At 40.2% G+C, this 27,051-nt stretch overlaps 2 protein-coding genes and 1 long non-coding RNA gene across 6 annotated transcripts in view; 1 reads left to right on the plus strand and 2 right to left on the minus strand.

Moving 5' to 3' along the window:
• LOC308584500 overlaps nucleotides 1–5,793 on the plus strand; it is a 37,353-nt gene extending 31,560 nt beyond the window's left edge. The window contains exons 2-3 of the long non-coding RNA XR_014006848.1: nucleotides 797–3,539; nucleotides 3,986–5,793. This is a non-coding gene — a long non-coding RNA (uncharacterized lncRNA). The remainder of the gene's footprint in view (nucleotides 1–796; nucleotides 3,540–3,985) is intronic.
• The window catches only part of LOC308584333 (kinesin-like protein KIF16B), a 94,569-nt gene that overhangs the window by 20,014 nt on the left and 47,504 nt on the right, over nucleotides 1–27,051 (minus strand). For 3 of the 4 annotated variants that reach the window (XM_081188969.1, XM_081188971.1, XM_081188972.1), the window contains 10 exons: nucleotides 26,892–26,974; nucleotides 26,619–26,707; nucleotides 23,497–23,529; nucleotides 23,181–23,234; nucleotides 20,690–22,033; nucleotides 17,634–17,792; nucleotides 16,523–16,628; nucleotides 14,915–14,965; nucleotides 6,280–6,402; nucleotides 5,801–5,890 (listed from right to left, as the gene is read on the minus strand). In XM_081188969.1, the coding sequence (XP_081045095.1) occupies nucleotides 5,801–5,890; nucleotides 6,280–6,402; nucleotides 14,915–14,965; nucleotides 16,523–16,628; nucleotides 17,634–17,792; nucleotides 20,690–22,033; nucleotides 23,181–23,234; nucleotides 23,497–23,529; nucleotides 26,619–26,707; nucleotides 26,892–26,974 (2,132 nt within the window). The remainder of the gene's footprint in view (nucleotides 1–5,800; nucleotides 5,891–6,279; nucleotides 6,403–14,914; nucleotides 14,966–16,522; nucleotides 16,629–17,633; nucleotides 17,793–20,689; nucleotides 22,034–23,180; nucleotides 23,235–23,496; nucleotides 23,530–26,618; nucleotides 26,708–26,891; nucleotides 26,975–27,051) is intronic. The other variant, XM_081188970.1, reaches the window with a different exon arrangement.
• LOC308584377 (uncharacterized protein) lies at nucleotides 11,037–14,906 on the minus strand. The gene has a single exon (XM_081189116.1). It carries the CDS (start codon nucleotides 13,841–13,843, stop codon nucleotides 11,939–11,941), a length of 1,905 nt encoding a protein of 634 aa, XP_081045242.1. The 5' UTR covers nucleotides 13,844–14,906; the 3' UTR covers nucleotides 11,037–11,938.

Genomic DNA, 27,051 nt, shown 5'->3' on the forward strand with positions numbered 1-27,051 from the left:
TCTTCTCTCAATTTGACTGGCATCCTATGCCCTTTTAAAATGTGGTGGTTTTTTGAGGTTGTTGTTTTTATTTTGATTATATACACTATGGTTTTATATTCTGATTTGTTCTGTGACCTTCGGGTATAGGGCGGTATATAAATTCAACAAACAAACAAACAAATAATACTTTCATTTTTTTCTTTTTTTGCAAAAGCTGTCGCCGGCACTCCAATCAGGACTGGAACAGCAGATCAGCAAATAGCTTCTCCAGAGTTTAGGAGTTATATCTCCCTCCTGCCATGCTCTAGTCTGGGTCAAATTCCTCCCATCCCTGCAGCAAGGGAATGCTTAACTTTATCTGGATTGTACTATTTATCTGAGCAAAATAATAGAGAAATGTTTTTTTTTGGGGGGGGGGGCGGACGGACTGAAACCTTCCCAAATTTTTACACTTAACCTAATTTACGCTGAATTCCATTTAGTTCAAATTGCACTAATCAACTGCACTACACAAACAGTTTTCAGGGATGCCAACTAAAGAGGACAGTTGAGTATTTACATGCAATAGTGCAGGTTATATTTTCCATTTACAATGGAAATGCTACAATTATTTTACGCTATTGGTTTTTAAATACCAATAAAGATGCAAACAAATGCAGAAATAAATAAATAAATAAATAAAGTATCTTTGTAGAGCCTGGAATAGCGCTTTTGTGATCTAACACATTGAACGCTGCTGAAGTACCATTTCTTTTCTTTAATGCCCCAAGGAGTGTTTTAAAAGCAAAACAATTTAAGCAGGGACCAATACTAGCACTCTTCATACCTTAAAACATTTGCTTGTGGCTCAGTTTGTAGCGCATGAGACTCTTAATCTCAGTTGTGGGTTTGAGCCCCACATTGGGCAAAATATTCAGGGGGATTGGACTAAATGATCCTCATGTTCCCTTCCAACTTTACGGTATTTTATGATTTTATAAATGTGATTATCAAAGGAGAACATATAAAGAGTTGTATGTCTTAGAGGCATAAACTATTGTAAGGCTATGCTTGCACAATCCTTGGCTTTTTAGTGGGTTCCCCCACTAAACTGATAAGAATGTATTGACTAGGTTCTGACTTGTCTGATCATTATGTATTCTAGTCACAGTCCTGAAATTGACAGGGTCTCACACTCTGGCTTCTATGTGAAACAAAAATCTCCATAACCACATTAGCGTGCCCCTCCAAAGATGATTTTACAGTCCCCTCTAAAGATGATTTTCTCACTGCACAGAAGCTCAGCTGGGTAACATCTGGCAGCATTTATGAAACCTTCTTGTCTTATGAGACCAAACAGTGCTGTAAATTTCAGCCACCATTGCCTCTGAGAAATGCTAATAATGAAAACTCATCAAAGGATAGCAATAATTCTTAGTGTTGATGAGATGGATGTGTTTCTGACTTCTCAGAATTAATAGCAGGCCCCAGGGTCTAAAAGAACAGCTGTCACATAGAAATATACCTGCAGACAAACAAACAACCTCCCTTTAAGTTAAATCTGGTGCGAGTAGTAGCAGATCTTCAGAAAGGGAAAAGGGCGGGGAGTGCAATTTCTGCTTTACTCCAAGGCATTTTTAATGGTATTTAAGTTTAGAAAATCTATACTGTGTTTATACAAATTGCACAAAGAGGTGATTAACCAAAAATATAACAAGCAAATTTCAGATAAGCCTAAGGTCTTCTGCACTGAGTATCTCTGCACTTTTTAGAGCTCAGATCACCAACAGCAGCAATACACCCCAAAACCAGGGAAATATTGTCAAGAAGATCTTCAACATCAGGAACTGAGAGACAAGCAGCAAAGGCAAGAAATAAATCTGAACCAGCTGGAATTTTATTGTTATTATTGTTACTATTTAAATTTATTAGTCACTTCCCTGACATAGATGCTAAGCAGCATGAGAGATAAAATTGAACTGAAGGCTCCATGGGGCCAAACATCAGTCCCCAAGCACCACCTCATGAAAACAATATCCAAGTAGACCTGGAAACACGATTGAGGGATGCCACCCCCCCAGGGGCCCCCATCCTGTTTTGCCACTTGAGGAGAAATGGAAAGTGACTTCCTGCCTCGCTGCACGGGTATTGGTGCTGATTTCAGACAAGCTCTCTCATGCTCTGCAAGATCTCGCATGATCTTGACGAGATCTTGCTGGAAATTGGTACCGCTTCTCTGCCCCGAGACGGCGGCCTCACCCTACCCAATGGCTGGGCTGACCCTGCCACCCACCTGTCTCTCCATAAAAATGCCACAGTCGTGGTATTGAAAGCCACTGAGAGATCAGGGCTAAAAGGGACATGAGTCTCCAGTTTCTCTCCTGACAGAGAACTTCTTACAGAGCAACTAAGGCAGTTTCCATACCCAAGCCGGACCTGAACCCAGCTTGAAATGGATCTAGAAAATTTGTTTCAGCCTGGATTTCTGGACCACTCATTCAAGGACCTTGCTCCAGAAGGAGGGAGTTGGTGACCAATCAGTAATGGCTTCGATTTTCTAGATCCAGTGAGGGTTTCTTAAGGAAGAGGAGGAGGCTTGGTAAATATACACTATGTACAGCCCTGTAAATAAATAGAATAAAATAACCGAGCGTACTCAGCTATTAATTGGTGGAATTCATTAACCGAATTATATTTATAAGCTCTTTGCTACTGTTTGGAAATATAAATAACAAACCACAACAGAATGACTCAGTGTGTATTCTTAGGGTCAACAAAAAGCTTAATTCCCCCCCCTCCATTTTATCCATTTCTATTCGCAGTCCACTTTTCCTCAAGTGTTGATTCTATGCAGTCAACATGCACATTGCTTCTTTATAGCATTAGGACCGTGTTGTGAAGCGCCATTTTAATCTAACATGCTACAAGGTCAGGAAATAATGAGTCTCTAAATGCCAGCAGACATTTAGGCATGATTTAATACCAAATGCATAATTAATACCCAATGTTTAGTGTTTGACACCACCAACATATTAGTCTCGAAGTGAGCACGTCCAACATTTTGACTGGATGCATTCATGTGGTCATCAACAACAACTTGTTTATCTGACTCGACAAAATAATATGCTGCAAAATTTCAAAACTGTAAGATGACAGCATTTCTCTTTTAATAAACTGTTGGAATTTTACCTCCCATGATAAATCAATATTTCAATACACTTCTTTTGGAAAAGTGGTGGCAGAAACATGAAATGCATCTTTAGATTAAGAATACAGAGGCAGTAGCCCAGAACTGAACAGCTAATGAGCTATAAAGTTCACCTCTACAGGACATTGCATAAATTAAGCAAGCATGCATTTCTCTATGTACAATAAATATAAATCTGGAGTTAGAAGATTGTGAAAAAGAGCCCTGCTAAAATAATGAGCACACAGGATTTGGGATTCTGCCCCCGCCCTTTTGACATTAGATATTTGAATTTATGGACCTTTAACCATTCTTCTACTTAAATAGCAAGAGTGCTATTTTAAAGCTCACCCAAAACCTCTGTAATCATGGGGTTGGACCAAAAAGTACAGTGGTGCCCCGCAAGACGAATGCCTCGCAAGACGGAAAACCCGCTAGACGAAAGGGTTTTCCGTTTTGGAGGTGCTTCGCAAAACGAATTTCCTATGGGCTTGCTTCGCAAGACGAAAATGTCTTGCGAGTTCCTGCGGGTTTTTTCCCCTCCCCCCCTTTCCCCCAAGCTGCTAAGCCGCTTATCAGCTGATCCTAAGCCGCTAAGCCGCTTAACAGCTGATCCGCTAAGCTGCTTATCAGCTGATCCGCTAAGCCGCTAATCAGCTGATCTGCTAAGCCGCTTAACAGCTGATCCGCTAAGCCGCTAATCAGCTGATCCGCTAAGCCCGCTAAGCTGCTAATAGCGCTAAGCTGCTAATGGGCTTGCTTCGCAAGACGAAAAAACCGCAAGACAAAGAGACTCGCGGAACGGATTATTTTCGTCTTGCGAGGCACCACTGTAAGTGCACATACAGAAGCATACCATTTCACAGAGACATCTAAACTGCATTATATTCATTTACAAATATATGCAAATACAATAAGCCTGCAACTTACATTGGGGCTACGAACTGGGGGACGTGCCTAAAGCCAAAATTCATAGAGTCAAAGCACACTGGGTTCAGTGACAGGTGGGAATGCCAAAGTCTTTTTTCCTGGACGCCTTCCCCACTTTTCCATTTCTTTGTTCTTTTTTTGCCAAGTGTGTACAGCTGAATGCACACAAGTTAAATGCTCATATGTTGCAAGCTTATTGTATGCATTTTTAAACTACTAGGTACTTCTATACCATAAACCAGGGATTCAGAAAATTGTCAGTGCCCAGGAACACAACAACAGAAACACGGGAGCTTCTACAACGAAGCATATATAGAAACTGAATTTAAGTACAGTGGCACTTCAGTTTTTAAGCATCTCAGAAGCCGAATGTTTCGGTTTTCGAATGCCGAAAACCTGGAAGTAATTGCTTCCATTTTCAAACACGCCTCAGAAGTTGAACAGCTTTCGCTGTGTGTTTTTCTTTTATTTCCATTGACTTTGCCGACTGCCCTTTACGCCTCAGTTTTTGAACATTCCGGAACGGATTATGTTTGACAACTGAGGTACCACTGTACTGTTAAATTAGCACATTTCCCTTTAAGATCTGCTTCTCTTAACTAATTTAACAACAAATACTCAAAAAGACACCTCAATCAATTACAGTATTAAAACACTGTTGGCAGGGGAGGGGGGTGTCATTTTGTAGTGAAGAGAGAAGGTGCTTTCTGTTGTAACTTTAGATTATCCAGAGCAGAAGACATTTGTGAACTTCCGTGGTGAATGTGCACAACTGATTTATAAACCAATACTAGAAGAGGCAGACAGCTGAATACAGCATCATGCAGTAATCCTCTAATACTCTGAAGTTCACTTCTTTAGAGTTATGAATAAAATGTCCAAAGAAAGATTACCTCCAAGCAACTATTGTTCTTAATGGATAAAACACCTGTCCTGAAAAAGAGGACATAATTGCATCACTGTGGCCTTTTTCACTCTTGAGCTCTACAATGATCATCTGGAGGCAGCCATCCTTTCCCCTTTAAGATTCTCACACTGACTGGGGAAAGCTACTATCATATCGTATGACTTGCACTGATCTCCCCAAGTTTTTCCTCAGCTACTAGGAAACCAACAGAAGCTGCGGAATAAAGAGGATTACAGGCACTTTATGATCCACTGCTTGGTTTTTCTTCTGCACTTTTTTTTCTTTTTAACTGAGGATGTTTCCAAATCCTTATGTTGCAAATCATTGTGTTTATATATTAAATGCATGTTTCCAGAAAATTACATAGAATTTTTCACAATTAAAAACTATTACGCTGGGAAAATACAAGAGAAACGGTAAAAAGGTAATGCAGAGAAAGATTCAGTATGTTCATGAATTCCTCTACACTCAAAAATTTCAGAAGGAACCAACACTCCAAATATCTATTTTGAACTTTTGTTTCAGTGATATTATAAGAAACAACAAAATCCTTCTGTAAATTTGGTAGGCTTCATAGTGAAACACACACACACACACACACACACACACACAGCCTTGTAAATGATAGCACAAAAATCCTTCCAGCACTTTCTCTGACAAAAGAAGGAAAAGGAACAACATGTAAGTAAAAGACTGAATCATGGTAGCAGATCTTGAAAGGATCATTTGTAGTGGAAATACAATAAATTGTGCGTTCCTGGAGCAGAAAAGGCAAGATGAATACAAATGTGGATATAATTTAATTAGAAACTTACCTCTGGGTATTTTAATTTTAATGTTTGATGCATTTCCCTAAACCGACTGTACCGCCTGAATACTGTCCACGTCTCATCTAGGACTGATATCTGTTATGAAGCGGTGAAAAGGAAAATAGCAAAATTAAGATGAATGAAGCGTATATAGGAACACAGATACTATGGCTCCCTGCAATGGACAATTTTCTCCCATCAAGCTATTATTATCGGGACTGGCTCATCTTGTACATGGGGAATAAATGCATTCATTGATACAGGATTTGCAAGAGAACCACATCTGCACAATTGACTCAGTGGGCAAACTGACAACAGAACGCAGAGCTGATTTTATAATAGTAAAATCGATAGAGAGTGCCCGTGGTTTTAAGCTTCCTATAATAAATGCATCCAGCTTAGATTCTTCGTGAATCCCTGCAGTTCTCTCTCCTCCCACTCTAACACACACCCCTTTCATTTTAAAAAGAAGTTAAACTTCTTACCTTTATTTCATATTCACAGTGCTCATCCATCCCTTGTCCACAAAGGACATAGCGTGGAATACTAATTTTAACTGGATTCTTTAGGTCATCTGGGTTTGTTTTAACAGAGCGGCAGATCATTCGCTATCAAATGAATATCAAACAGGAAGCACAAATTAAAACGTGCATCACTTCATGAACAACAGTCTGTAAGGCCAGAAATACGTTTTCTGACGGAAAAGTAAAATAAAGTAAGATTGTTATTATTATTAAATGGAGGGTTTATGAGAAGCAAGTGGTAATCCTCTTGCAATTGTTCTTTCAGTGGCAGAGAGGAAAATAGAAATAATCTCTGCAAGTGTTGCTTACTCTTTTTGCAACCTTAAGCACAATGAAAAACAGATAATAAAACTTTATAACCGCATTTATGATCACGTAAGAAGCACATCTAAAAGCCTGTCTGTTGGAAGGAGGTGGGGAAACAAATTCTGACAATTCCTCTTTCTCCTGAAAATCTCCTTCAGAGGTTCTGAGAACCTCTGGAACAATGTGGGAGGTGTTGCAGGGTCCTGAAAGGAAAGGAGGAATTGGTGAAAATTACTTTCCTTGCCCTCCAGTAGGATCCTCTCCATTTACAGAAGGAAAACTCAGAATGCAATCCGTAGTCACAAGCCTTTCTGAGCAGAAAGAAAGTAACCTTTGCTGCATCAAGGAAAGCTTAAAGAAAGCTGGCAACTTGCTATTCCTTAAAATTGATCATTCAGTTGGTTTTTCTATGATTTTACTAACATATTTATTAAAATATTTCAGCATATGGTGAAAGTAGCAATCTGTACAAGATTACGAAAAAAGACTTCCTATTATTATAAAAAACTATTTTTAAAAATCATACAGGCATCAATAGCTTTATCAACTGATGTAGTTTAAGCCATGAAATCAAGGCCTATGCTTACTGACACTGAAAATTTTAGTGCTTCTCATCATAAAACCATGTGGGTTTTGAAAGTTCTCACTATCTCCAGATAGCACTTGGGTAGCTGCCCTAGACAATGTAAGCGATCAAACGCACAACAAATTCGGTGGTTTTACTTGGCACCACCTATAGAACATCTCTGTATAGGACGGACCTCACTCTTGAGGAGTCCTTAAAATCTTACAAGCATAGGCTTAGCAAAGCTTGACAAAATAACAGCACACAGAAATGTTAACGGAGCAAACAACAAAAGAATTGGTTAGATAGTTCTGTAGAAGTAGTGTCTTGAGGATGGGTCTCTAAAAATAAATCAAAGCTGCATGGACTCAGAATGTATGGCAGCCGTGCAAGATTATATCGACAAGGTTGTTTGTTTTTAAGGAAACAGTGATAAATAACAAGCAGCAGGAGGAAACCTATATAGAGTAACACTGGAGGGAGATGCACCACATGCTCTTTAATGGTGTTCTGGGAGGGATAAAAAACAGCAGAGTCCTGTGCCGTGAGAGGGTCAGAGAAATAGTGCAGACTATGGCCAAGGTGGGAAGTCACATTAAATCGCACCTTAAAACAAACTATGTGTTCGAGCCAGTCTATGAACGGCCTCATATAAGGCAGGAGTGTACCAGGGAGGGCAGAACTATCAGCCAGCTAGACTGGGATGAGTGGGAAACATGGATTTTATCACTTATTCAGGCAACTCTTCTCCAGCTAAATCAAACATGATGAGCCCTACTTGAGCCACGCATAGCCCCCAACTTAGGAACTCCTACCTCCCCTCATATGCAGAGATTAGAAGTCTCTATTCCCAGTCTGTGTCGGCTAATAGTTTGCAAATCCATCCAAACAACCAACGATGGTTTGTGCTTGCATGCATACCTGGCTTGTGGCCCTGGCTTGCAGGCAAGGACAAACCATCTTTGCCCGTTCTCTGCATGCAAGGGAAGAAGGTAGCACAAAGACTAAGGAAGTGGTTGCCAATCGTTGCCTGCCCACAGACTACTTGAAAATTGTCAAGTGTCTTGATGGATCATTGTAGCAATTGACGTTTTTATCATTCAGGAACAGAAACACCCTCATTTTGGGAGGAAAAAGCTCAGGAAATAAATATCCTTTTATGGGCAGGTTCCATACACATAAATACATACAGTGAGGGGGGAAAGTACAGTGGTATCTCGGTTTACATATGCTTCAGGTTACATATGCTTCAGGTTACAGACTCTGCTAACCCAGAAATAGTGCTTCAGGTTACGAACTTTGCTTCAGGATGAGAACAGAAATCGTGCTCCGGTGGCACAGTGGCAGCAGGAGGCCCCATTAGCTAAAGTGATGCTTCAGGTTAAGAACAGTTTCAAATTAAGAATGGACCTCCGGAACGAATTAAGTACTTAACCCGAGGTACCACTGTATTTGATCCCTTGGTCTTGGTCATGGTGGCTACTTTGGAATCTGCTGGATTGATTGCTTCTCTTGACAGGTGTCTTTTGTACAGGTACTGTAACGAGCTGGGATTACAGGTAAAACCTCTCCCTTACAGCAGGTGCTTCTAATCTCAGCTCATTACATACGGTGACGATACCAAGTAGCCTGACATCTGGTTAGTTGATAGGGGATCAAATACTTATTTCACTCATTCTAATGCACATCAATCTCTTGCTTTTGTCTTCTGGGTTCCTGGGGGTTTTCCTGGCGTTATTCTGTCTCTCGCTACAATAAACCTACCATTAAAATTGTGGACTGGTCATTTCTTCATCAGAGGGCAAACGGGCAAATTTAGCAGGGGATCAAATACTTTCCCCCCTCACTGTAGCATGCATAAGAACAAAGCATTTCCACATTAGTATTATTATTTGAATTTATATACCACCATCTCAGAACATGTATGTAAGAGGGAGGGATATTGCCTCCCTCCTCCCTCAGTTTTGGAGCTGATATGGCAGGCTGGTGCTGAAGGAGGAAGCCAAACCACCTCTTGGGCATCTTTTGAATACTATTCAATTAAGCTGCATATGCACACATTTTAAAAATACAGCCTTGGAACTTCAGAAAGTTTACAAGGAAGATTAGAGAAATCAGAAGCATAAATTAAAAACTAGCCAATATAAAATAAAAACCTACATTAAAATTAAAAATAGAAGCAACGCAAAAAAGGAAGATAATGTAAAACATCAAATACTTGACAAAATAAAAAATATATGACTTAATTGGTACCTAAGAGAAAGAAAATTGCACCACGTGAATGTGTCCACCAACAGGGTGCCAACACAAAAAAGGCTGTTTTCTTGATAACCACCCATCTAAACTTGGAAGTTGGGGGTTAAGCCAAACCTCAGAGGAAGGGCAGGAAGTACATTATCATTCTACACGGTACGGCTGCAATAATATGCACACTTATCTGGGTCAAAACTGCAAAGAATTGGTGGGACTTCCTTAAACAAAGATGTGTAGGATAACTCTATCCAAAATTAGCTATCCTTGGCCTCTATTCGTTTTATTTCTCTCCTGGGCCATATACCTGCAGATGTGATGCTGGTTTCAGAGTAAAATGCACATAACAGGGCTGATGCAAGTTGACTTTTCGGTCCCCTCCTCCCTGTGGAACTGGCTCTAAGAACTCCAAAATGCTCCACTGAAGGACCGGGGATCTTGCTGAATGGGAGTGAATTGTGGCATGGGGGCATGGGGGGGGGCTCTCCAACAATGTCTTTAAGCATGCCCTTTAATCCAAGTTTAATCCAAATTCTTTACGGCATGATGCCTTGAAGATGTCTTTTATAAAGCAGTATGCTAATTTGGATGAAAATATTGTATAAAAGGGAAAATAAACCAGTAAGACACTGAACAGTCTCACTTCCATTACAAACTGAAGTAGTAGTAGTAGCAGTAGTAGTAGTAAAGGTAAAGGGACCCCTGACCATTAGGTCCAGTCGTGGCTGACTCTGGGATTGCAGCGCTCATCTCGCTTTATTGGCAGAGGGAGCCGGTGTACAGCTTCTGGGTCATGTGGCCAGCATGACAAAGCCGCTTCTGGCAAACCAGAGCAGCGCACGGAAACGCCGTTTACCTTCCCGCCGGAGCGGTACCTATTTATCTACTTGCACTCTGACGTGCTTTTGAACTGCTAGGTTGGCAGGAGCAGGGACCGAGCAACGGGAGCTCACCCTGTCGCGGGGATTCAAACCGCCGACCTTCTGATTGGCAAGTCCTAGGCTCTGTGGTTTAACCCACAGCGCCACCCACATCCCTAGTAGTTGTTTTAAAAAAAACAAGAAAGAAAGTATGTGGGTATCCACATTTGTCATAGTTCCACATATTTATGCAACAGCAAAAAGTTACAAAATGAAGTTTTCCCTCAAGAATTTTGTGCTGTGTTAGAATGGTAACTTGCCATTTAAAAGAAGAAAACCCAGCAGGGCCTACTTTTCCTTAAGGCTATTATTGATATTATGACTCTGTCTATTGAAAGATTTAGCAGTAATGAGCATAAAGGTGTCATTTGAGGACATAGCATGAAGATTAATTTCATAACACTTTTCTCTTTGATACTTAAATAAATGCTGGTTTCAGGACAGATATCATAATTGTTTCTTATGGTAGTTTCACGTATTACTTTCCCTGTCAAGGCAACTCATCTCCGCATGGGGATTGTAATGTTTGAGATCTGAATTGGGTGGTTTTTCATTTTATTTTTGTGTCTCAGTATATGCACACTATCCCAGCATTTACACACTAATAAGTGAGCTATGTATTGACAGTTTCAAGGCAGTCCACAGAAACAAGAAATAAAAACACCCTAGCAATCAGATCATGTACCAATGAAGGTGAAGGCAGCAAAAGTTTTATTCAAGAGGAGCAAAAGGGAGAAATCATTGCATCAGCATTAAACCCGCAGACAAGCTGTTGCTTTCCATTAAATCATTTTTGGATTAAGGCAGAGAAGCAAATCTTTACATGACTTCTGACTGCTAGTGTTGTATTAAATCTTCCCTGTTCATACAGAGATCAGTTGCCACATCTATGGATGGTTGTCGTTGTACCTCCAATGTAAAATCATGCCTTCCCAAATGTGAAAGTGTTCCAAATTGAAGATACAAGTGCATGAACATGAAATACCCAAAACTCAGTTCCTATATTTTTTGTCCGAAACAGGGCCTTCCTCTCCTACCATAAAGAATATTTAAAACTGATGCTTAACACCAATAAGGTAAAGGGACCCCTGATCATTAGGTCCAGTCGTGACCGACTCTGGGGTTGTGCGCTCATCTTGCTTTATAGGCCGAGGGAGCAGACAGCTTCCGGGTCATGTGGCCAGCATGACAAAGCCGCTTCTGGCGAACCAGAGCAGCGCACGGAAACGCCGTTTACCTTCCCGCCGGAGCGGTACCTATTTATCTACTTGCACTTTGACGTGCTTTTGAATTGCTAGGTTGGCCGGAGCAGGGACTGAACAACGGGAGCTCACCCCGTTGTGGGGATTCGAACCGCCGACTTTCTGATTGGCAAGTCCTAGGCTCTGTGGTTTAAATTTCAGATACATCCTGGATGTAGTGTAAAGCAACTCTGAGCTGAAATTTTTGCATGACTATTTCCATAACACAGCCCTGCTTGCTAAGACTTATGTATGTGTCTCATCTGAGAGATTATTTATATGAAAACACACATTTGATTTGCATTATTTTGAACATAACATCTAAAAAGCACCCAGATTTACTGTCCTGTCAAATGCAGCATTAGCTTAATGGCATCTTCATTTGAACTGAAAGTCAATTTCCAGATATATGGTGGAGTGCTAGGTTGGGCATGACAAAAGGGTGAAACAGTTCTCAGCTGGGTAAATGCCTCTCTCTGAGAAATGCAAGCCAAACTGCGGGATGAATCACAGCCAACCTTACCTGCATGAGAAAATACAAGCTCAATTTCGATTAGATTTTCTTTCTCCAGGACAACTATACACTTGAGCTCACTCAAACAGTGCAGCTGAATTTTGTCAAATTGCAATTGGTCAGCCAGGGAATGTAAAGGGCTAGGAACTGGGCAGAAGATACTATCTTCTTCTACAAGACCTACATGAGTATTTGTAAGGACTAGTGATCGGATTTTGCCCTCTAGTTTTACTGCTGTATACAGCAGTATCTGAATTTCTCCTAAAGGGGGCTTATTGATTCCCATGTTTCCATGCAACATGTAAACCAGATCAGCTAAATTGGCCTCAAAACTGCATGAGAGACACACACCATTTTCAAAAACCAAATCGGAGATTGCTGAAGCCCAGTCAAGTGAAAGGTGCAACAGATCTCCTTTCAGGAGTGGGTGATTTAAGTAAGCAGACTCAGATGATGATATTACAATGCTAAGTATGTCATGGCAAATTCTTTGTGTGAAATATTTGTTAAAGGTAAATATTTTCATTATATTTTCTTCATTAGAACACAAAAGTCTGATGCTCTGTCCAGCATAGCCAATTTGGATTTCTCTTAATGTAGTAATTGGGAAAACATGAAAAATTTCCAGAGAGTCCTGACTGTTCTCCAGTGAATTGGCTGATGTAGTAATGGCATACAGGACTGAACCAAGTAAAAGCAAGCATGCAGGCTCTGGTCCAGTTCTGTTACGGTTTCCTACAGCAATCCAGTAGATTCCTTTTAACTCATCAGGTTTGGCACAAATTTCTGGCAAGATATAGCTCACATATTGCAACAGTTCATCCTGAGAGCACAGCTGCAATTTCAGAAGCCCATCTGAAAAGCACACAAAATTTTGCTTAAGCACGAGGCTAGTTTCCAGTTTTTCCCTTCTGGGAAAGTAAGTATATCTCTCAGAATGATCTGCTGTACACATATCAATTGAAATGCCGGAGTGTAAGAACTTCATATCTTCATCTTTTTGCACAGGACTTCCTGGACTGATACTTGCATCATGGAAGCTATTCTTGTTCACACCTAAAAGAAGATTTAACTGTATTTTTTTAAGAAATGGAAAGTCTTTTACATATGACACCATTTGTGTACACGTCTCATTTTTGTCACACAGACTGGCCAGACCTTTGATCTGCTTAGAAAACCAGCTACTCTTAAACACTTGATAGTTGTTATCACTATAAATACTGGAGAATTTGCTGAAGAGATGTCCCAGCCCATAACGCTGCTTTGTTCCCACATGGGACTCTGGGAGAGGTCTGTGGCTGGCATTCGTAGCTCTCTCATCTAACTGCTGGTTTGGAATCTGGGGACAAATTTGGGGGATCTGGTTACTGTGTTCTCTGAGAGAGAGAGAAATGCAAGCTCCGGACTGATGTTTGGCAGAGGCTAAAAGTTCTGAGGGAGGAATACGGCAGTCAACAACAAGATCAGATTCTGCTCCCAAACTACTGGGTCCCCAGATTGTAGTAGCTAAGCCTGTGCTGTCGAAATGAGAGCATGCAGATTTGCTTTCTGATGAATGAATCATTCCATATCTGTCATGAGCCTGAAGATGAAAATCTGCAGAATATTTGGAGCAAGTTCTCTTGCTATTTATGACTTTGGGTTGATTCGAGTCACATTCATTACTGCACAGCCAGCGGATGTATTCTTGTCCTAACTGTCTTTTTTTATTTGTAGTTTTTTGAGTCATGCAGAACTCCGGGACTCTTCTCCAATGAGGATTGAATGCATCTATGCTTTCGTCCTGCTTACTGATGTCTGCTATTCTTGTATCTTCACTTGTATAACATTGGCTGTCATTAGTAGGTAGAGCGAGAAAGCCATAAAGGGGTATTTTCTGTTTAAAATGTCAAAAAAACAAACACAAAAAGGCACTTCTTGTGTTTAACCGAAAATGTATTCTCATGTAAATTTTCAGATGAGGATTTTATTGTTTTGTTCAACTCTGGATTAAACAGCATTGACACTATGTTAAATCAGTGGGATCAGTTGTGATTCCAACCCATAATTTCCCTTTAGCATAATCTTGCATTTTGAACAGTATCCATTTCACTGAGGTAAATATTGAAGAATCGATCCACATCCCTAATGGCAGAGCTACCGATTTGAAAAATAAAACTGATATTTATATTATCAGTCCCCCAAAAGAAGCAAATGTTTTGATAAAAATCGCCTAACCAGCTTTGATAAAAAGCTGTTATTTAAGCATGTCTTTTTGCTCAGAAAACAGGAAGGAAAGCATATTACCAGAAGCAAAGAAACTTACTGTGAAAACTAAAGTTGGGCACCTGCAACAGTTTGCATGCGGTATTTCTGCATTATGACTGATCATTTGGAAAAGTGAACTTTAATTTTTCCAGACTATACGGGCCATGCACAACTGACTAGAAGACTGTGCCCTCTCATACCATTGACATAGGTTGGAATTCAGAGCAGGTGATTGACTGATTGATTGAATCTAAGTTGCAGGATATCAGGGTATTCAACCAATTACTTACACCTAAATATATAAATATTGTTTCTAAATTATAGATCGCTTAAACTGTTGCAGTGTCAAATATATATATATAATAATAACAAACTATGACCAACCAAAGTTTTACCAGAGCAGAAGCTTTAATTTTAAGCCTTATTCCATTGGCTATTAATCTTGCAGGAATACAGAATTATAATTATGCTGCAAAATGTTAAAGAAATTTAATTACAGAGCATGCCATAATTTAAGATGAGCACTTCTTCAAGATGACAAGCTATAACTTACCTCATACTTCAACTTGCGTTGAGCAGTGTCGCTATAAAACTTCTCGTTATCCTGGAAATCAGGCAAAGTTCAAATGTTCAGAAGAGCGGCACAAAAGTAATCAAGACAACAAATGGCCCAGGCCAGCAATGCCAGCCTATTTAGTCCAAATACTCAGATTTGGCAAATGGAAAATGTACCAAAGTCAGCCCATCCCCTAAAAGCCTATCCCCCTAAAGCTCACTCCCACACTGTAACTGTAGCAAGAGAACACAATCCCTTGGCATCAGCACCCCGTCTATGATGGGGTACACTCAGTGCAGGCTGAAAAAACACACCTTACTAGCCCAGAGATGGAAAGAAGAAGAGTCCCTACCATAGAAGAATGGCAGATAAAGTTGATGGACTATGCTGAATTGGTAAAAATGACCAGAAGAATCAGGAAGACCAAAATTTTAATAAGGAATGGGGGAAATATATAATTTACCTTTAAAACCATTGTAAACAATTAAAATTATTAGGAGGATTGGAATAACACTTGTAGTTTAATGTTAAATTTTGGGTATAAAGGAGATTTAATAGATTTGGAGGACCATAAAGAAGGCTGATCGCCGAAGAATTGATGCTTTTGAATTATGGTGCTGGAGGAGACTCTTGAGAGTCCCATGGACTGCAAGAAGATCAAGCCTATCCATTCTCAAGGAAATCAGCCCTGAGTGCTCACTGGAAGGACTGATCGTGAAGCTGAGGCTCTAATACTTTGGCCACCTCATGAGAAGAGAAGACTCCCTGGAAAAGACCCTGGTGCTGGGAAAGATTGAGGGCACGAGGAGAAGGGGATGACAGAGGACGAGATGGTTGGACAGTGTACTCGAAGCTACCAGCATGAGTTTGACCAAACTGCGGAAGGCAGTGGAAGACAGGAGTGCCTGGCGTGCTCTGATCAATGGGGTCACAAAGAGTCGGACACGACTAAACGACTAAACAACAAGAACAACAACAAGCACAGATTTGGATTAATAGGCAAGATGCAGGAGGAAAAGGTTAATATAAGGACCCACAAAGGGGAGGAAGGAAGTTCAGGAGATTTTTCGGAATTCTCTTTCTATGTTGATTGGCTGATAATTGTTTGTAAATTTTTAAAATCTGAAAAACTCAATTTATTCTTTTTAAGAAAACAACACCTTTCCAAGCCTCATGTAGAAAGCTGTTTTGTATTCTCTCGTTGCTCTCTTCCACTTCTCAGCCACAGGTTCAGGAAATACATGTACACAAGGGGAATGCTACAACATTTTGTTTTATCATTTCTCATTTACAAATTATTTGGTACCAGCTGCAATAACCATGTTGTCAGGGATTAAATCGAGGGGAATAAGTGGGTCTGATTGCATGTACAAAAGCAAATGTACTTCAGAGAAGCAATTCAAACTCCATTTTACTGCTGCTTGAACCATTGTGCGAGAAAAAGGGAAGCAAAAGCTAAAAGTCTGTGGTTTCTCTCTCTTTTCTGAGTTGGCAGTTATCAACACATAGGCGAATATGAGGGGAATACAACTTTGTGGAGACATTCCCCCTCCCCGATGTGATCATAAACTCATGCTTAGGGACAGACCAATTATATTTTCTCACCTTTGAAAGTTCTGCAGACTGCAGGAGGCTATTATTATTTTCTCCACATGTATAGTGTATGTTTTGAAGACGTCTTTGAACTTCTTCTTCAATAAAGGCATTTATTCTAGATATTTTTAAAATTGCAAATAAAAGAGAGAAGAATTACTCAACTATGTAAAGGACCATTAAGGCTCTGTCCCCTAGGTAACCTTGAACAAAAAGATTAAGTGTCTTTTGATGGTTAGAGATAGGGCAGGATGATGGAAGTGTTAATAATGAACAGATTTATGGTCTTAATATATTGTTACCTGTCCCGAGACTTTGGAAGGGGCAGGTTACACAATAAATAAGTAGTACATTAGTACAGTCACTTCAACTGCAGGAGGAATTGCTTGCCTTGCTCTTAAGTTTTCTGCACTTACTAATTGCAGTAAAGACAAGAATTAGTGACAGCCAATTCCCCCATTAAGTTAAAACATCCAGTGGCAGCCATAGGCTGTAATTATCCATTAAAAATCTATGAAAGCTTTGCTGTTGCCTTCAGTAACAACAGGATTGCTTCCACAGCTTTCAGCATATAATTCTAGTTCCCACTGTGAAATTTGCTTATTTATAATAAGAGAAAGCATTATCGTAAGAGTTGCTAGAGAGAGCACGATCTTGGTTAAAAGCAACAGAAGGAAGAGCAAAACGGTGCACACAATGATAATGTTGTTTTTTTAAAAACCACCTCAAGGGTGCTTGCGGGGGTGGGGAGATTTGGCTCTCTGTATGCTATTGGGTAATATTTTATATTCTCTTGATTACATGGCATTAAACAGATTTCCCAGCCGCTGTGGAACTACAATCATAAAACGCTGCAAGCCCCTGGGCTCTGTTTTTAAGAGACCAAACTCATGAGCTTACCTCAGGTAAAATCAAACAAAGTTCAGAGTCTTATTTGGAAAACATTTCAAACGCCTCAAAGCAAAAAACTGTGCCATTATACTCTGATTACAATGAGAGCATTCTCTTAGCAGTGCTATTAAAAGACATCCATCTAAAAATACTTCTGAAGAAAATTGCATTATAGTTTTTTGTTTTTTTTAAGATGTAGAAGTTGGGTTGGGGTGAAACCAGGAATACATACCTGTCATCTACCAATGGAATAAAGTGGGATTGAGATTTTGTAACACTAGAAGGGGAACTGCTATGGGACAATCTCTCTTCTCCAGCTCCTAGGGACCCTTTTTCAACCCCATCGCCTTCATATATCTTCTGCTTTAACTGCTGTATTTGCAAGTCCAAGCTGTCGGCAAAATTTCAACACGTATTATTTATTATTTAAATTATTATTATTATTATTAAGATGCATCAACACAGTAGGGTTTCTTAAAGCTTTGCTGCAGTAAACTTCCTAAAGAAAAGCTGCACCCCGAACCCCTCAGTTTCAGCCTATAGAGACAAAATAAATTGAGGCAATTTTCAGCTGGTAGGTAATTCTTATCCTGGGGGTAAGAAACTAAAAGACTGTGGAAAAACAGGGGTGTTATTTTTTGTCCCTGGCACAATCAATAAGGTGGTGGGTGAAGGGGTGGAATACTCATACTAAGCTGGATTGTAAGAGGGTCTCCCTAATAATAATAATAATAATAATAATAATAATAATAATAATAATAATAATAATAATTTATTTTTTATACCCCACCCATCTGGCTGAGTTTCCCCAGCCACTCTGGGCGGCTCCCAATCCAGTATTAAAAACAATACAGCGTTAAATATTAAAAACTTCCCTGAACAGGGCTGCCTTCAGATGTCTTTTAAAGATAGGATAGCTTTCCTTCACATCTGAAGGGAGGGCGTTCCACAGGGCGGGTGCCACTACCGAGAAGGCCCTCTGTCTGGTTCCCTGTAACCTCACTTCTTGCAATGAGGGAACCGCCAGAAGACCCTCGGCGCTGGATCTCAGTGTCCGGGCTGAACGATGGGGGTGGAGACGCTCCTTCAGGTATACAGGACCAAGGCCGTTTAGGGCTTTAAAGGTCAGCACCAACACTTTGAATTGTGCTCGGAAACGTACTGGGAGTACTAATAGACTGCTCATATGTGGACCCAATTTCAACAGTGCTTACTGCCTCCAATCATACTTGTGTCTAATATGGTAGACACAAAAATGGAGCCAATATGGTTTGAGAAGAAATTAAATCAGGATGTTATTCCATAAGGGGCATTTCCTTAGACTGTAACATTCTTTTTGTCAATATATGTGCCTAAGTAGTCATTTGTCAACAAGGAACTTCATTAGGATTTAAATATATTAGTTAAACAAATGAACACTAGTAATTTTCACAGCAAATATCTTAGTCAGCTCATTAAAGTTAGATTGATTCATGAGTCTTAGGCCATTAGCAACACTTGAGTAACCCTGCCTCATTTCAGAGCATCAACAACAATTTCAGCAATTGAGTCTCCAGAGGAACTGGCTGAAGTCAAAAGATGCCATTAGATTTAAACAAATGAACACAAACATGTTTTTAAATGTTCAAGTATTTTAGAAGAGGGCAAACTTCAACAGAGCAGAAAGTCCATGATTAGTGGGTGCCTCTTTTAAACCTGGAGTAGAAAACTAGTATGCTAAAAAATAACAACTAGGTAGACAATTAATTTGCTTTCTGTGCTTTCAAATGCAAGCAGCCTTGCATATCCTGACAGTCCATACGCCTTAAAGATCACTCAAAATGATCATTTTGAAGGGTTAAATGACTCGTGGGTACTTTCCAGTTCCCCTAGAATAGAATTCTACGATTCTATGAAAATTTGAATCTAATACCTGCACTGGAAAGTATTTAAGAACTTTAACAATTCCCCTCCACCCATCCCAAAAGTTAGCTGCTTGCTACATGTAGACATGCACAGCTGATTCAAATTCAAATTTTCTACTAGAGGGAAAAAGAAAACATCACTCATTCCTTTCTGCGGAACTGCTGCAATGTTAAATGAGCAAGATTATTTGTTTAGACGTATGGTTTGATCCACATCCAAAAGAGCCGAAACCAAAATATAAAGTTGTATCTTCATCCCACAATGATTCACTGGAATAGGAATTTAACATCTCCCCCACAAACTAAAAAAAGTTCTTACTACAAGAAGCAATCTACAGCTGCCATTAGTTTGGAGGCTATCATTCCTGCTGCACTGAAGTTAGGCTTGCCCGTGGGTTTGTCATTTTTCTGCTGTTTGTGTAATGGTTATAATTCTTAACGTGCAACTGGAACTATACAGAAAAATCTAGAAGGTAGAACACAGGCACAATAGAAGTTTAAAGAAGTTTTCAGCTTCTCCCCTCAGAGACTGGCCATCCATCTGCCCCCCAAGAGGCAGTTTAATGGCCAAACTAGACACGGCATTTAATGGGTCTTTGCCTTCAACATGCACGTCTGGAAAAAAATGGAAATAACATCTGCTGGGGTGGTACTTAGCAGAATCCTAGGAAATGGGGAGTGAGTTGAACCCTTTCCTGCTGTTGCTGTGACAATACAGAGGAACCTCGGTTGTTGAATGCTTCAGAAGCTGAACAATTCAGAATCCAAATGCCAACAACTTGGAACTGAATGCTTCCGTTTTTGAATGCGCCTCGGAAGTCGAATGGCTTCCAAGGCATGTTTCTCCATTTTTTAAAAGGAATTTGACGACTGGCAATTGTGCCTCGGTTGTCGAACGTTTCGGAAGTCGAATGGTCTTCTGGAACTGATTACGTTTGACAACTGAGGTTCCAGTGTACAGTGGTACCTCGGGTTAAGTACTTAATTCGTTCCGGAGGTCCGTTCTTAACCTGAAACTGTTCTTAACCTGAAGCACCACTTTAGCTAATGGGGCCTCCTGCTGTCGCCGCACCGCCAGAGCACGATTTCTGTTCTCATCCTGAAGCAAAGTTCTTAACCTGAGGTACTTTTTCTGGGTTAGTGGAGTCTGTAACCTGAAGTGTAACCTGAAGCGTATGTAACCCGGGGTTCCACTGTAATTGCTTCTCTGAAAACCACTAGGAAAGCACAAAGGAAGCGCCTACAGCTAAAAGGAAAAAACCTTCACAACAAGGAGCCTTCAACTTCCATAAATTTGGGTGACTAGTACTTTTGGGTGAATTAAAACTGGGTGGCCTTGAAAAGCTGCAAGTATGTGTTTATTAATGATAAAATTGGTTCTTACTGTTCTCTGTCTTCTTCCAAGGCTTTTTGTTCTGCCTCTAGAGTAGCTTGCAGGCCTGCCTGCTCGCTGCAACTGCTGTTCAGAGTTGCAAGCTTCTGTTTTTGCTCCTCAATTTCTATGGTTGAATGACGTTGCAAAGCAGAGTGTCGCCTCTCCAACTTAGCCACCGCTTGCTCCAGTGCCTCTCGCTGCTGCTTTTGCTTTGATTCTAGAATTTCTTTCTCCTTCTTCCGAACTTTCTCTTCTTGACGAGCTACATTGGCAGTGAATTCAAATGTCTCTTGGAGCTGCTGCAGCTGGCTGGCACTTGCCCTGTACTGCGCTAGCTGGTCTTCTTTTTCTTCCATTTCTTTTTCAACTTCATAAAGAGTATTGTCCAAGTTCTGCAGGCCTCTATCGAGAACTTCAGAGGCTCTCTGCTTTTCTTCTAGCAAAGCTGGCAAATGGTTATTTGTCAGATACAGAAGCTGCCGTTCTTTAAGCTGCAGCCTGTATTCACATGATTTTATTTTGTTACATTCTTCAACTGTCAAGGCAGCATCCATTTCATCATTTTTCTCAAGGTTTAAATGTTGCGCGTGTGCAGACTTCAAACGGTTCAGATTTTCATGTTCATCAGCTACGTCTTTTTCTAGATGATCCCTTTGCTGAACCAAGTCTCTCTCTAAACTAGTTAGCTGTTCTAGCTGCCTCCTCTTGAAATCCATGTAGTTGTACTGTGCCTTTTCTAACTCTTCGCTGTTTTCATCTCCTTCAGATCTGGCCTCTTTGACTCGCAAGAGGGACTCTCTGATGTCTTCAAGATTCTTCTTCCCTTCTTCAGCCCTTTGCACATCTCCTAGTTTGACCAGTTGTATCATGGCTTGTTTGTCTCTGAGCTGCTCTTCTAAGTTTGCCACCAGTAATACTTGATCTCTTTCTTCCTCTTCCAACCTTCTTTTTTCCAATTCTAACTTGATATACTGCTCCTCTTTTTCCTTTTTAAGCTTTTCCAGTTCTCGGAAAATCTGCATTTTCTCCGCTTTTTCATTCTGATTGAGCTCTTGTAATCGCTGAAGTTCTTCTTTAACTCGAGCAAAAAATTCTTCTTCTTGTTTCTTTTTTTGAAGCTCTATTTCTTGCTGCTCACGTAATCTCTCTTCTTCAAATTTCTCCTTTTCTGCCAGCAAGTCTTTCATCCTGCTTTCTATATGAAAGCTTTTCCTTTTAAGATTCTCCTCTTGCTTTCGGATTTGCAGCTGAACTATTTCCGTTTCCTTACGTTGAGACTCCACTTCTTGCTGCATTCTTTCTAGTTCAGCTTTGTTAGACTTTTGCTTTTCCTCCATTTCTTCTATCAGCTTTCTAAAAGTTTTTTTAAGAGAGAGAGAGAGAGAGAGAGAGAGAGAGAGAGAGGAGGAGGATTGTATTTTTTCAAATATTTTGTATCGAGGACATGTACAGGTGAAACTCGGAAAATTAGAATATCGTGGAAAAGTTCATTTATTTCAGTAATTCAACTTTCAAAGGTGAAACTAATATATGAGATAGACTCATGACATGCAAAGCGAGATATGTCAAGCCTTTATTTGTTATAATTGTGATGATCATGGCATACAGCTGATGAAAACCCCAAATTAACAATCTCAGAAAATTAGAATATTAAATGAAATCAGCAAAACAAGGACTGCAAATAGAGCAATATTGGACCTCTGAGAAATAGAAGCATGCATATGTACTCAGTACTTGGTTTGGGCCCCTTTTGCATCAATTACTGCCTCAATGCGGCGTGGCATGGATGCTATCAGCCTGTAGCACTGCTGAGGTGTTATGGAAGACCAGGATGCTTCAGTAGCAGCCTTCAGCTCTTCTGCATTGCTCGGTCTCTTGTCTCTCATCTTTCTCTTGGCAATGCCCCATAGATTCTCTATGGAGTTCAGGCCAGGCGAGTTTGCTGGCCAATCAAGCACAGTAATCCCATGGGCAAAAGCTGCTCTCTCAGAAAAGAGATTTGGGGAGCCACGTCATCAGCTGGTGTTGGTCCACTGTGCTTCATTAAGTCCAGAGGTCCAATATCGCTCTATTTGCAGTCCTTGTTTTGCTGATTTCATTTAATATTCTAATTTTCTGAGATTCTTCTATGTGGTTTTTAAAACAAGTTATTCATTAAAAATCATTATTAACACTATAAAGAGGAGTGCATAGAATGTGAAGAAGTATAATGAAGTTTACGGCATAAACACATACTTTAAAAATTCATATTTGATTGATAATATGTACAGTACAAAAAAACTAAGGTAATTTTATGGACTTCCTTGTTTGTCCTTCCATGTTAGACTTGTCTAATGGAAAACTCTGCAAAGACTGAAAGCTAACAAATGAAATTTTCTTCCCCATTTCCCTAAGATTTAATGTGTGAATAAAATATTCCAGTAAAAGAAATAATATAATTCCTCTTCTTTCTACCAATTATCAACATGCATCTTTACAGTCAAACATCCATATCAGTTACCTTTTACTTTCTAATTTTTCGAGTTCTTCTCGTTGCTGTCTCTCAAATTCTAATCTGTGTTTTTTTTCAAAGGAAAAGGAAAAGCAACATTAAATTTTAAAATAGAAATTATGACGAATGGTTAGAACTGACACTTTATATAATTTGATATACTGTATAATTTAACATACTCAATAACTTGTGAGTTTTATATTGCATATAATTTATAACCAAAACACAGCCACATTAAGTAAGACAGTTGAACGATTAGCACGGCTTCCACAAGTTAGGGACATGCAGGTATAGCAATCAATATAATGAAATTTAGTGTCTCTACCTTAGACAGATTGGTCCTTTAATAGGGAAAAGGCTGCCAGAGGAGGTAGAGAGAAATAAAGTCATCAGTAAAGAAAAGAATGTATAGATATAAGATTAAAGAGAAAAGCAGCAAAAAATAGTCTGTAACATAAACTTACGCTATCACAAATATTTCTGCTGCCTATCCCCTCCTGGAATCACTTACTATTCTTTTTTTGGAGGGGGGGGTATCTCTCAAACCTTTAATATGGCCCGTTGTCCACACTTAAACAGCTACAGTATTACTCCAAGATACTTTGGGCCTTTTCAGACATTTAAAAATCACTCCCTGTATAGTATTCCTGGAACCACAGTACAAGACAGAAGTACTGTTTTTGGGGGACAGGAGGTGGGCAGGTGTGGAGGATTCCCTGGTCCTGAATGGGGTAACTGTGCCCCTGAAGGACCAGGTGCGCAGCCTGGGAGTCATTTTGGACTCACAGCTGTCCATGGAGGCACAGGTCAAATCTGTATCCAGGGCAGCTGTTTACCAGCTCCATCTGGTACGCAGGCTGCGGGCTGCCTCGCCAGAGTGGTGCATGCTCTGGTTATCTCCCACTTGGATTACTGCAATGCGCTCTACGTGGGGCTACCTTTGAAGGTGACCTGGAAACTACAACTAATCCAGAACGCGGCAGCTAGACTGGTGACTGGGAGCGGCCGCAGAGACCACATAACACCGGTCTTGAAAGACCTACATTGGCTCCCAGTACGTTTCCGAGCACAATTCAAAGTGTTGGTGCTGACCTTTAAAGCCCTAAACGGCCTTGGTCCAGTATATCTGAAGGAGCGTCTCCACCCCCATCGTTCTACCCGGACACTGAGGTCCAGCACCGAGGGCCTTCTGGCAGTTCCCTCACTGCGAGAAGCCAAATTACAGGGAACCAGGCAGAGGGCCTTCTCGGTAGTGGCGCCTTCCCTGTGGAACACCCTCCCACCAGATGTCAAAGAGAACAACAACTACCAGGCTTTTAGAAGACATCTGAAGGCAGCCCTGTTTCGGGAAGCTTTTAATGTTTGATCTATTATAGTATTTTCATATTCTTTTGGAAGCCGCCCAGAGTGGCTGGGGAAGCCCAGCCAGATGGGCGGGGTATAAATAATAAATTATTATTATTATTATTACAGTGTTGTAGCTAACATGTATGGCATTGCTATGAAAGCCATCAGTAATTTAAAAGGGAGAATGCCCTCTCTTGTCTCAAGCATGGCTGTTTTCTGTTTTGAGATACTCTATATTCTCTGCAGGGCTAACCAAAGTAGAGAGCTAATATATCCGGTCAGTTTTGCCCTAAATATTTGGCTTACACTGGGATTTCACTTTAGGCTTGTGTCGCTCCGAAGTCAGTGCACGTCAAACCAATGCTGCATACAGGCTCACAAGCAGAAGAATAAAATGGCTACAGTGGTGCCTTGGTACTCAAATGCCTTGGTTCCCAAACGCCGAAAACCCGGAAGTAAGTGTTTTGGTTTTCAAATGTTTTTCGGAAGCCAAACGTCTGATGCAGCTGACAGCTATTGTTTCTGGGGCACCTGCACCAATCAGAAAGCTGCGCCTTGGTTTTCGAACATTTCGGAAGGCAAATGAACTTCCGGAATGGATTAAGTTTGGTGCTTTTGTTTTTGCTATTTATTCTGCATTTTTGTTTTTGAGGCTTTTTCAGTTAATTTGTTTTTGTGGCTGTGTGCAACCCAGTTCAGCTACTGATTGATGCATTGTGTGACTGTAGAAATGGGTAAAAGCCCCCATCCCAAAAATGACTATCATCAGTGTAGGTAAGAATTTTTTAAATTTTTTTTAATCTTCTACAATACTGTCTTATTTATTTTATAGTAAAGTACATTGATTATTGCTTTCATTTTATGGATCAATGGTCTCATTAGATAGTAAAAATCATGTTAAATCGCTGTTTTAGGGGTTGTTTTTAAGAGTCTGGAAGGGATTAATCCGTTTTGCATTACCTTCTATGGGAAAGCACACCATGGTTTTGGAACGCTTTGGTTTTGGAACAGGCTTTCGGAACGGCGGATTAAGTTTGAAAACAAAGGTACCACTATACAGTGAAAATCAGATAGGAAAAGTTTTAAGGCTCCAATTTGTGTGCTTTAAAGAAGTGCTTGGACAACCCCCACCCACCTGCAAATGCTATATTGTAATTGTTTAAAGGAATATTAGACAAATTCATGGAAGCCAGGTTTATCAACGGCTATCAGCCATTACAGCAAAAGAGAGATAGAGGTCTTAATGCCAATTGCTGGGGACTGCTTCCTTTGTGGGTTTCCTAGAAGCATTCCTCTGTGAACCAAGCTACATGTTAATGCCAAATGCATGATCATATTTAACATATCTGGTGCATTATTATTTTAGTAGATACTTCCTTCCAATACCCAAAAGCAGCTTTGATGGCATATGCTGCAAACATGTGTTCAGCACCGCAAAACTGTTGTGGGAACTTCAACTGTTTCCATTATGAAAAGTCCCAAAGAAGGCAAGAATATAATGAGCGCAGAGATTTATAGAAGTCAAGGACTAAGAACCTTGGGAAAGGACAAAAAGCAAAACTGGACTTTTCCTCGGCTGCATTATGACCACCATCCCACACAAATACAGTGGTACCTCGGTTCTCGAACATAATCCGTTCTGGAAGACCGTTCGCTTTCCGAAACGTTTGAAAACCAAGGCGCAAAGGGCTGGCTGCAAGTTCAATTGGAAAAATTGGAAAATATGCAGTAGAAGCCGATTGACTTCCAAGGTGTGTTCTAAAATGGAAGCAATTACTTCTGGGTTTTCTGCGTTTGAAAACCGAATCATTCAGCTTTCGAGATGTTCGAAAACCACTGTTATTCAAGAAGAGGGACACAAGTTGACTCAATAGAGAAGAATGTGAATAGTTATGTTTAGATATGTGTCTACTTCTACATAATGAAGACCAAATATGCCAAGCAACATTACTTAACAAGTAGCTTGATAAACACCAAGCTTTCACATGCACCAGCTTAGTTAGGAAAAGTGGTCTTTTCAAAGGCTGACATTACGCACACGCACACAAACACACACATGGACTTGATATCACAAGGAATTGATATTTGGAACATACTCACCCTGGATTATACAGCATAACTGCTGAGAGGTTTTCACAAGATTTTGAAAGATCTGACATGGACAAACTGAAGGAAGAAAGCAGTCCACTCTAATAAGACAGCAGAAGATCAAATAATTACTTACTACTAATATCAAAGTACATTTTCCTTAAAACTGTTCACATTTCCCCAGACAAAATATGCATTAATCTCGTAATACAAATTAGGGCAACGTGCCTGCCTAATGCAAAAAAGGCATCAATAAGGTACATAGGAAGAAATAGCCCAACTCACCTTTCTTTTCTCTCTCAATTTGGCTGCTTCCTTCGGATGATTGAAACGAAACATATTTGTTCTCCCAAGTAATATTACAGCACCTGGTCAGAAAGAAACATAATTCAATTGACTACATCACATTAAGGGAGCTTTTTTTCTGAATACACACACACACACA

Source organism: Podarcis bocagei (assembly GCF_964188305.1).
Source record: "Podarcis bocagei genome assembly, chromosome: 3".
Classification (NCBI taxonomy): domain Eukaryota; kingdom Metazoa; phylum Chordata; class Lepidosauria; order Squamata; family Lacertidae; genus Podarcis; species Podarcis bocagei.